We start from the raw sequence: 11,328 nt of genomic DNA on the forward strand, positions 1-11,328 counted from the left end.
TAGTACGTCATTTAATCTTAGTCGAAAACTATGGCAAGCTGTTAGACGTTATTAAGGTCCATATAGAACGCTGTTCTCACTAGTAAGACAAAAAAAGCTCACTACTGTAGTCAAGTGCTGTCTTATTAGTGACTATCCATCATTGCTAGTGCCACTTTTGGCCTATTAGTACGCATTACGCAATTAAACTTTTAGTAAACTATGGGAGCTTTGCACTCAACAATTAAAAAATAAAAAGAACCCAATGTAATTACTTTAATTAGATTTTTTTTTTTCAAATTCAAGAATTAAATTGGATATTAAGGGGCATTTTCAATTCATTTCTGAAAGCCCTGCTACGGAGCAACACAAACTATGATTATCTGACTTCATGTCTGTTGTACTGCTGATCAAATTCACAAGAGCATGTCTACTCTATAAGGTAACTGTTGTTTGGGCTTTTAAAAATATAAGTTACTTTATCACATTTTAGAGTAGTAGAAAAAACTATCACAAGAGCAGAATTACTCTATCACGATTTATTGTATATGACCAATGTTTTATGCAGAATACAGAGGCAAATGGTAATGTTTGACATTCAAATGCCCTCAATGCTCATATCTCTTAATGATGGACTGACATTTCCCCTCTACCTATTATTGAAAAACGGAATAAATCATCTCTGTGGTTTTAAAAAACAAAACATCACCCACTTCCCTACAGAATTCAATTAGCATTTTGACTCTGACTGTTTGTAAATTGTTTTGAGGATAACATGACAAGTCTGACTGAGAAACTGCTGCTCGGCAACCGACAACACTCAAAGTTTATATTTGATTAAAGAGGTAAAATAACTAAATAAGAGAAAGATGAGATAGATCATCTAAATACAGAAGAGTGATAATACAAAAAAATAATAATGAATGACTGATTAGGTCAGGTGATGAACTAATCAGACAATAGAGAATTTTCTTACAAAGAGTGCCAGCATAATCCTGAAAGTCCTAGTGCTTTAGTTTGAATAAAGTAACAAAGTGCTTTTAAAAAAAAAAAGAAAAGAAAAGAAAAGACAACATTTACACATAAAATGAGTGAGCCAAAAGCAGAAGAACAGCAGCTGGGTTTGTTTCACACAATAAATAAAACAAGATTACAATAGATATCTCAGTCAGCTAAAAGTGAATACATTGAACAATTTAGCAGGGGAATCTGTAGTTTAATGACATGGTTTTGAAACAAAAACAAAAAAGTAGACCATTTGAACAAGTTGGACTGTAGGCTGATGAAGTTCAACAAAAAATGCCTAACTGTGAACTAGAAATGAAGAGAGACGACAAGTGATGTATCAAATCTCCTCAACCTCGCCGCTTGGCTTGTTGTTACTCTGCCAGCGGAATCCGCTCTACTTTGAAACGGCGTGGATGGCCTCCGCCAGGTATCCTACATTCCCGGAGGTCACGCCTGCCATAGAGATTCTGCCATCCTTAGTCATGTACACCGAAAACTCCTTCGTTATGCGTTCAACCTGGAAAATAAAATTTGGGTTGGGGCATTAAGGTACCGGTAAGTACAATAAACAGTCATTGGCTTGCCTACAAAATTGCTGCCTAAAAACACAAAGAAAAAACAGTGTAATGCTACCTATCTAGTGGCCATAAAAAATAATTACAGTTAGTGAGGTACATTTAAAGCCGCCATAGGTGACTCTGCACTATGCCAACAACACATGCGCATAATAAGTGCCACGAATGGCTATGGCCAATGTTAGCAGCTAATGTGGCTAACTGGCATGACCGCATTCTGCTCGTCAGCGCATGTGTACCTGTTCAGGTTTCAGGCCCGTGAAGCAGAACATGCCGATCTGGTCGATGACGTGCTGCCAGTTGTGGGTGGAGCCATTCTTTTTCAGGCCGGCCGCCAGCTGTTCTCTCATCTTGATGATGCGATCGGCCATTCCGTGGACCTCCCCCAGCCTGCCGCACACACAATGATGACAACAGTTAGCATAGTCTCAAGTTGTGCTTGTTAGCATAACAACTTTTACCAAACTGAACGCAGATCTGGCGTGTTTAGAATAGTGGCGGCAATTCTCGCTCCGTTCATTGGCGGGTTGGAGTAAATGGGCCTGATGAGGATCTTGAGCTGAGACTCCACCCGCTTCGCCTCCTCACTGTCCTTACACACCACAGTGAAGCCTCCCACACGCTCACCTGGCAACACAAAAACAAGAACATTAGATCAACTTGTTTCATCATGTCAGCTTCATTCTGTTGGTACTTTAGCATTCTTACATAACAATGTGCATGCAAAGGGGTTTATACTCAGCTCCTCCCTCAGCTTCTCAGCACTTTAGTAATATTAGCTGTTCTTTGCAAAGAATAAAGAATATATGCCTGTGACTATAATTATATGGTCTGTCTACATTTGTTGCACTGTATCAGTGGTGTAATCAAAGGGTAACAACATTGCTACATAGATGCTAAAAGTGTGCTTATGACTTTTCATATTGTATGCTAGCATTCAAGTAGCTATGACTGCTGGATGTGATTGCGCTAAATAAATGTTTAATTCACTCTGTTTTATATTTGGATTAATGGTAAACCTTAGCTGAGGGTAGTAACAAAAATCAATGGCTTAAGTCTGGTCACTTGTATTTCATGACAACACGGTGGGGAAAAAATGATTGCTTAAAAATGTGATATAGCAGGCGTGAAAGTGAGCAACGCATATAAAATGAGAACTAGTGATAGACCGATATACAGGGAGTCCTCAAGTTGATACGCTGGCGATGTAACCTGAATTTAGACTTAAGTCGGATTTCCTCGTTAAAGTCATATTTGGAAGACGCCAGAAAAAGTATTTTGTGTTTCCGCACGTACATTCATTACTGACAGACGGCGGAGCGGAGCTAATTCAAGCTTAAACACGGAAATGTGACACACCTGATGGCGAGCCGACCGGCCGATGGACGTTTGCTGCTGGAGGTAACAACAACACAACTTATTATAACTTTAAAATGGCGTAATTACTGTGGGAAATTAACGGAAAAGGTGCTACGGACAAGGCACGGGCGCCGTCAAGTCGAAACGACGTAGGTTGCGTGCGACGTAGCTCGAGGACTCCCTGTATATGTATTTTTTTCCAGGTCCAATACTGATTGTTAGTAGACAAGGAGATAGACAACCGGTATTTGGAGCTGATATTATTTTGCATTAAAATAAGAAATATTAGCATGAAAATAAAATCTAAGTCTAATCTAAATAAGCATGTTTGTTAAAACAACTTTTTTCAACATGTTCTTTTAGTTTAAAATACAGCAAACAGCTTTGTTTTAAAAATCTAACAAAAAACTAAATAGTTTTCCAAAATTTTAACATGATTAAAATAAACTTTCATTTATTTTCTTTTTAATTTTAACAAAAGCAAAAAGCATCTCTTATAAAGTGAAGTGAAATTTTAAATGAATACACATATAAAAAAAATCAACATTTTTAATGGATCTCTTAAGCTCGTATCTCTCTGTGCTTGCGAACATAGCAAATTTTGGGTTGTCGTCAGAGTTGGTCAAAGGTTTCAAAAGATGTTTGCAAACAGTGAAAAATTGTCAGAACATGTTCAGAATTTCTTTGTGACAAGTAAAAAAAATGTCTGTGAACATCTTTGCAACCTTTTGCAACATTTTACGAACCCTGAAGAAAACACAAATTTACTAAATTCGCAAACATTCGCCGCTCAGAGAGATACCAGCTTTATCGGCCTTCAGATTTGTAAAAATGGCCGATGCCGATATTCATCAAAATGTTAAATACCTTTTATCGGTCTATCCCTAATAATAATATCATCTTCTAGACTTGTGTTAAAAGTACTTGTGGAACCCTGCTGTGGTGCATTACACTGACCATAGAGACCCATGTTCTTAGCAAAGGACTGGGACAGCACAATGTTGTGGCCCTGTTCGATGAAGTAGCGCACCGCCCAGGCATCGCGATCAATGTCTCCACTTGCAAAACCCTGGTAGGCCATGTCGAAGAATGCCAACAAGTTGCGCTTCTGTAAGGCGAGGAAGACAGATAGAAGAGGAGCCAATCAAAGTGAAGCGTGTGGTTATCTTCCCTGCCTTTGGAACCATCACAAATGCTGATTGCGAGATGTGCTCGTGGCCGTGTTTACTGAGAAAAGGGTGAAATACCTTCACAATGGCAGCGATCTCCTTCCACTGTTCAGGCCTGGGGTCCACACCGGTGGGGTTATGGGCACAGGCATGCAACAAGATCACACTCTGCTCGGGGATTTTCTGTGAAAAACAGTTAAGAACTTTAGATGAGTAAATAATAAATAAATTAAAAGGTCATGTAGCCCATATAGCGCACTGGTCAATTTTTAATGTAAAGATTTAACACCTTGTAATCTGATTTGAAAAAAAAATAAAATAGTCGACCACCCATGCGACTCATCATGTCTTACAGAGATGTCCTCCAGAGCGCCGTTGAAATCAAAGCCACACGTGGAGGGGTCGTAGTAGCGGTATGCTTTGAGCTGCATTCCAGCGTCTCTGAAGATGGGTGTGTGGTTACCCCAGGAAGGTTTGGGCAAGTACACATCCTGAGGACCTCCATGGAACCGAGACTGGGCCCCAAAAAAAAAAAAGACACGTGAGAAAATTCGGCCTGGCCTTACAGTTCATTTGGGCCAGCGGACTTACAATACTATACAAGAGCGGATTACCAAAAAGTTAGCTCCAATACGCAGCGATCCAGTTCCTGAGATGGTCTGGACAGTGATGCTCTGTTGGGAGACGACTAGTTTACAAATGGAACCATCTCTGCGCTGAATTAGCGCACATAAGCCAACTTACCCTGCCACTCTTCAAGACCTCATTATCAGCTCCGAGAGCAAGTTGGGCGCAAGCTTTGGTAAACTCTCCAAAACCGCCAATGGGGAGATACTCCTTATCCAGCTGTTTTCCTGCAATCAAGGCCTCTGCCTGAAAAACACGCCAGAGTGTGGTTACAAACACAAATTCAAAACAAAAACATGCAGCCTGTCACATGATAAGAGGGCATTAACATGTGTTTGTGTGCAGTCTTACCTTGCGAACACAGCTGAGGACAAAGGGCTTGCCTTGGTCATCCCTGTAGGCTCCCACACCCAGGTTCATCTTCTTGGGGTTGGTGTCCCTCTTGAAGGCTTCGGTCACTCCCAGGATGGGATCAGGGGGACCCATCTGCACTCCACCCCACCAGGAACTGATTGGACAAAAGACAAAGCATCCATTATGAACAGCAGCACTAATGCAAGCGTTCAAGGTTCAAACGGAAGTATTTGAGGGCCTAGGTCACACTGGTCACGCTAATGTAATAACTGTGGTCTGTGATGCTTGAGATTTACAAATCATGTGACCTGAGGAGACCACGTTGCCGCGGAGCACATGAATAACACGTGAGTAAGAGGTGCAACGTTACAAGAATGTCATAAATGTTACATTTGCTATTGAACTGAAATATTAATTATTTTTTTTAATACACAGCATTAAATATATATTGAAGATTTCTTAAAAAAAATAAACATGCAAAGTTCCATGTTAAGACAGCTGAACATTGGTATCAAGTTTCTTCTGCTTTGTAAACCCTCTTAACTGCAGCTAAAATTAGGATTGAAATCTCTGCAAAGGGCAACGGTCTCCAAGAACCTCCTCATAATAATAAATCACCAAAATAATAATGTGGTAGAATTTATTTGTAAGCAAAATCCTTTCCAAAGACTGTGTGCATATTCAAACTATATTTACTACATAAGCAAAAGACTTGTCAAGACAGCTGTTACATATTTTGTCATGAGAATCCAGGATAGAAAATAGATAACACGTTTCAAGTGATGCATTATAGTTGACAATTGCACATAGAACCTTTGAACACCTGAACTTCAATTTACAAACATTAGCTATCAGGGATCAATAGATCAAAGGCCACCATAGGGTCAATTCTCTTGCTACAAACACCTACAAAGAAATCCCAAATCTGGAACTAACTTAAAAGAATACATCTAGGATATTTTTTTAAGCATTTGAAGTTTAAAATTAAGAAGGATAATGGATAGATGGGTGGATAAAACACCCGAAGAGACAAGTAGGGGCTCGCTAATGTAAAAATGTAGAGACAAAATGAAAATAAAGACCATTTCGTCTATAAAATAAATACACATTTTAAATATATCGGACTATGATTACATCTACACGCATGTTCAAGCAAAGAAAAAGACAAACTTATCCCAAGGAGACTCATAATTGCGTGAAAAACACCTCTATTTGAACCAATCAACGACGGAATACAGCCCACAAAAGCCAATCAGGACGCGTGTATTTACTAGCAACGGCAAGCCGGTTGGCTCTAAATTTGCATTCGCTAATCTCTACAAATAGAAACTGCACCACAAAAATGAGGAACTAAATACATGTCAGAGTGCAACAACAAGTTATTGTTGCAATGTTTTCCCTGCATTTTACACCAAAAAAATATCATTATGTAGACATTTTTGCCCAACCCATAATCCCTGTGTATCGGCTTTACTGGAAGTGGTAGTGATTCCTGAAATTGATTAACAACATTGGTGATTTAAAATCCCAAAATGGCACAACAGGTGCAAATTTGCAATTGAGGCAAGTCTAGGAATGATCCAAAAAGCGCCATGCGCAAACAAGCTCACAGTTTCGATGCCAGGGCCTGCTGTCACCCAATGACCCCTGACTACGTTAGCTAGCCAGCGAGTGCGGCTAACATTAGCGCCTCAAAGTAAGTAAGCTTCCGTCAGTACGAATATTATATATTCTACCGCAGCCAAATAAACTAGCATGAGCGACAATTACCATCGTGGCTAAAACATAGAACATACGACACTAGAGAACATTTAAACACAATGTCGCGGTTTACCTGTTACGGGCGGACATAACCCCGAGTGCCGGGGTAATGTTCCCCAAACAGACGAACACTTTATTGGACTTGAGCAGGGCCATTTCTGCGTGTTTGGGGGAGTCGAGCCTGGCAAGATGTGGACGGATGAAGGGCAGTCACGGCCACGGTGAGAAGCACGGAGGACGTGACGACGTCACGGTACACGCAAACACGCTTGACGTTGTTGGTCACGTGCCATGCACGCTCTTGAAATAGTGTAATGTGATTTGTCGATTACTTACTGCTTATTTGACAGCGAATAATGGCACAAAATTATATAAAAAAATAAAAATACAGTTCAAACTGACAATAATATGTATGAATATCCCTCACTGCGATTCATTTCAATATATGGTGGCATTATGTTTTCTGTACGACACTGACGTTCCTTGCATGCTTCTGTAGTGACACAATTTGTCCACTAGATGTCACAATCTTTCATCATTACAGCAGTGGTCACTGGTTTATTGCTCAGTGCCACTTCAAAGAATACTTCTGCTCTCCAAATACCACCTTCATCAACATTAAAATACATTGGCGCGGTATGCTTGACTGTTTACAAAATCAATAAATGCTTTATATTTACTGTAGTATTACATTCTGTAATGATTCAATCAAATGTATTGTAAAAAAAAAAAAAGCTGAATAAAAGTGTACCTTAAAAAAAAAAACTTTCAGACTGAACATTGTAAATGCATTGAACAAAAAGTTAAATACAACTGAAATGTGTACAGGCAGTGATTCTTTTGCATACTACTGGAGGGAGCCTATGTACCACACTTTGAGAAATTAAACATGGACAGTGCTCACTACGTTTTTTTTGTTTTTTTGACTTTTTTGACTCAAGCCGAGGTGGTTGAAATTTTAAAGTACTCAAACTTTGTAGGCCTACATAAGTGGAATTACACATTTGGGAAAAAAAGGTAAAAGTAGAAGAACTGATAGGTTGAATATATGTTTTCCAATGTAGGAAGAAAAAGTGAAAAGTCGTCAAAAACACTCGAGTGGAGTACAGTTACATAAAAATATACTTTTATTAACATAGTACTACTTTGCACTACTGTCATTAAGTAATTTTTTAATAATAATAAAATAAAATAATAATAGTTTATAGTTATTATGTTGAATTACAGTATCTAACTATCTTCCTGGATTGGCTGGACATTGGATGGATACAAAAAATCCTTAAGATTATGTGAATGTTAGACTCAGGATATATATATATTTTTTTTTTGTTAAAATTTTTTTTTTTTTACATTGAATAAATATTATGTTGATTTTTATTGAATTGGAATATTTTGATGATAAAAAAGTTAACGTTAGAAATTTCCATTTAAACTTAGATGAACAAATATACTTCCATATTTTTCCACCAGAAAATAGTACTGTTTAGAATGATGGCAAGTAAAATATACCCATTTAATTGTTTTAAATGCAATATAGCTTTTTTGCTTCCTCTTTTGGCACCTTTTCGCCTCGATGAAGCTCTTTACCATTTGTTGCAAAAACTGCGCTCAGACTCTGAGTAATTAAAGTCATGAAGAGTACACGAAATTGTTACATCTGGGACAATAACGGTCTGAACTCAGGGTTTTGTTTGCTTTTGTCAGGAATTTTGGATTGAGTTCCAAATTGTATATGGAAATGTATCAGAATCTTGCAGTTTTCACTGTAACCCAGACAGCACTGTGTTTTGAAGTGCTATTTCAGAAGTGGCACCAGACTGAGTTCATGTCTGCAGCTGAGGTCTGTGATGAGGGATCAGGCAAAGGTTTCTAGGGTGATCATCCCCCCCCCTCCCCCACCAAGCTGACAGGAGAGCACAGATGCTGCCCTCCTGCTTCCCCTCCCACATTCACACAACTGCAAATACCTACAATACATCCAGCAGTTTTATTCTTTCAGTATTTCTGTCACTTTAAGTATTTCCTGGCAATCCTATTAAGCCTACAGACTGTGAATGTACAGCATATTATTACATGGCTGGTTGTAAGCTTAGTCAACATTAATATGAACAGAAACTTTGATCAAAAGTACTTATGTTCGGGGGGGGGGGTGTTCCCATAAAACCACAAATACGTTTTGCAGAAATTTGATCTGGTGAAGCATGCAGGGCTGACAAGCAGAAAAATGAAAGTGCTGCAAAAAAATAAATAAATGAGGACAAACTGATAAGAACAGAGAAGTGCTAGGGGATGTTTCTCAACGTAGGCTTCTTTAAAACCTGATTTAATGCTTGTGCGCGTGCGTGCGTGTGTTGCTAAAAGCCATTATTTAGCATTTTCTTCATAAAGATGATTGATTTCGGCACCAACGCTCGGATTAAGATGTAATAAATGCAGCTTCTCTCCTCACATCTATTCCTGTGATATTTTCCTAAATGCAAAATATAATGGCTGCCGTGACAGCATGCAGCTTCGACAATGAAATGTTGCGTTTTCAAAGTATTACATCTCTGTTGCGCTAATAATACTCGGCTTGGGTCTCTGATTTATTTGTTTTCAAACCTGTTAGTGTTTGCAAAGTGCAACATCTTCACACATTTTCTTTTTTATTGTTCAGGTGGAGGGATTGGTTGTCATTTGGGCATTGTTATTATTACGTTTGTTCGCAGTTAAAGGTACAGACAAGAAGTATGAAGTATAACCTGCCAATCAATCATTTTGAAGTCATTGTTGATTAATTGCGCATGAACAAGTGCGCGTTTCTGTGATAACCTGAGCAAATGTGGTAGACACGCAGTCAGCTCTTAGGACTGTTTCAAACTCCTTCTTGCACAGAGATTATAAACGAATAAAGAGCTTATCTATCCGCCTGTGTAATGTATATTAATATACTGTATATATTTGACTTGGAGCACCTCAGGAACCAGCAGGGTACATTCACAATTATATCCGCCCTTGCGTGACTATATGCGCGTGTCGGAGGTGGTGGAGAGGTTGTTGGAAAAAAAAGGGGGTGGGGGGCGTTCACAGAGGGAATCTCATCTGTTTGTTTCACTCGTCTCATCTCCCTAACTGCAAGCGTCTGATGTGTGTGAAGGAATCAGAGCGGATATAACTCTTTCCTCGTTGTCAGCAGTTAACAGCTTCGACTATACGCTTGTGTTACCCAGCACAACCCCCCCCCCCACGCCCTTGTGTATTTGTCCTTGTGTGCATTTGTACAACACAAAACACTGTTCGAGCTCTTGTTGTTTTTTTTGTGAGATCATGAGTGCGCGTGCGCGCGTGTGTGTGTGTGAAGAGGCTGGCTTCAAAGATAGTGAGTTTAATTAAAGATGAAAGTGCTGATAATTAATTGATGGAAGTAGAATGTTCCATAATGGGCAAATACTGTATATAAGGAGAGGGAGGCTTCTCTCTACACAGAAATTAAGAAAATTGTGGATGAATAGAGCGATTATTCAGAGCTGAATTCCAAATTATAATCTTTAAACTACTGGGTTAAAATTAACCCAAATTGGACGAAAAGGCTAACCCAGCGTTGGGTCCAAAAGGGACTGAGCAAATGCTGTGTTATTTATATTGGGTTGAGCATTTGACCGAGCATGGGTCAAGATTTTGATCCAACAAGGGCTAAAAACAAATGACCCATACTTATGAGTTAAGTAAAAGCATCATTGTGATTAACACTATATTTTTTTAGGGATGTCCGATACCACTTATTTTTTTCAGATCGATATAAATTCTGCATGCTCCAGCATAAAACAAACAAACAAACAAAAAAAACTTATAAATATGTTTTGGGGAGTGCAGGAAAAAGTATTAAAAACATATTTATACGTTTTGGGGGTTGAATGAGTAAGATTACATTTGTGGAACATGAGTTATGAAGCAAAATCCAGCCATTTTTATCCATATCAGAAGGCGGCCATTTTGACACTTGCTGTCAACTGAAGATGACATCACAGTTGCTCAGGGCTCAGGCAACGACCAATCATAGTTCACCTGTTTTCTGAAGCTGGGCTGTGATTGGTTGTTACCTGAGACCTGAGCAACTGGGATGTCATTTTCAGTCGACAGCAAGTGGCAAAATGGCCGCCTTCTGATATGGATAAAAATTGCTGGATTGTGCTGCTTAACTCATTTTCCACTAACAGAATATTAACCAGAATACCGTATTTTAGATTAGTGGGGATGCATAGAACATATTGTCAAGATTTTTTTGGGGGGGGTGGGGGTGGGGGGGCATCCCTTTTAAAATAAGGCCAGGTATCGGCCACTCATCCATCACTACAAATTTTATTACCAGCATTTCTAAAAATAAGAAAGCAACTTTCCTCTTTCAGGCGTCACCACAAGACACTTACATAATATTTTGAACACAGTTTTTTTTTTTAACACTGTTACAATAAATTTACACACAAAAAACACGTTGTATTAAAGTTGCATTGCAAGTT

At 39.0% G+C, this 11,328-nt stretch overlaps 1 protein-coding gene across 1 annotated transcript; it reads right to left on the reverse strand.

Annotated features, from left to right (window-relative positions):
• Nucleotides 1-503: 503 nt before the first annotated feature.
• Nucleotides 504-7,080, reverse strand: got2b (glutamic-oxaloacetic transaminase 2b, mitochondrial). The gene is made up of 10 exons (XM_086071828.1): nt 6,906-7,080; nt 5,069-5,225; nt 4,835-4,963; nt 4,705-4,764; nt 4,444-4,605; nt 4,169-4,273; nt 3,879-4,029; nt 2,024-2,189; nt 1,802-1,952; nt 504-1,504 (listed from the first exon to the last, which is right to left on the reverse strand). The coding sequence occupies exons 1-10, from the start codon at nt 6,986-6,988 to the stop codon at nt 1,382-1,384; spliced, it is 1,287 nt and encodes a 428-aa protein (XP_085927954.1). The 5' UTR covers nt 6,989-7,080; the 3' UTR covers nt 504-1,381.
• Nucleotides 7,081-11,328: the final 4,248 nt, after the last annotated feature.

Source organism: Leptonotus elevatus, chromosome 3 (genome assembly GCF_054856555.1).
Source record: "Leptonotus elevatus isolate MCC_2025b chromosome 3, RoL_Lele_1.0, whole genome shotgun sequence".
NCBI classification, from domain to species: domain Eukaryota; kingdom Metazoa; phylum Chordata; class Actinopteri; order Syngnathiformes; family Syngnathidae; genus Leptonotus; species Leptonotus elevatus.

What these genes read in the sequence shown, in the direction of transcription:
- got2b (XM_086071828.1), bottom strand. Translation starts at nt 6,988, where the DNA reads ATGGCCCTGCTCAAGTCCAATAAAGTGTTCGTCTGTTTGGGGAACATT. An exon ending in GTATTGGAGCTAACTTTTTG is followed by an intron (nt 4,606 to 4,704) that starts GTAATCCGCTCT and finishes TTTGGGGCCCAG; the next exon opens with TCTCGGTTCCATGGAGGTCC. An exon ending in CCAGATCTGCGTTCAGTTTG is followed by an intron (nt 1,953 to 2,023) that starts GTAAAAGTTGTT and finishes TGTGTGCGGCAG; the next exon opens with GCTGGGGGAGGTCCACGGAA.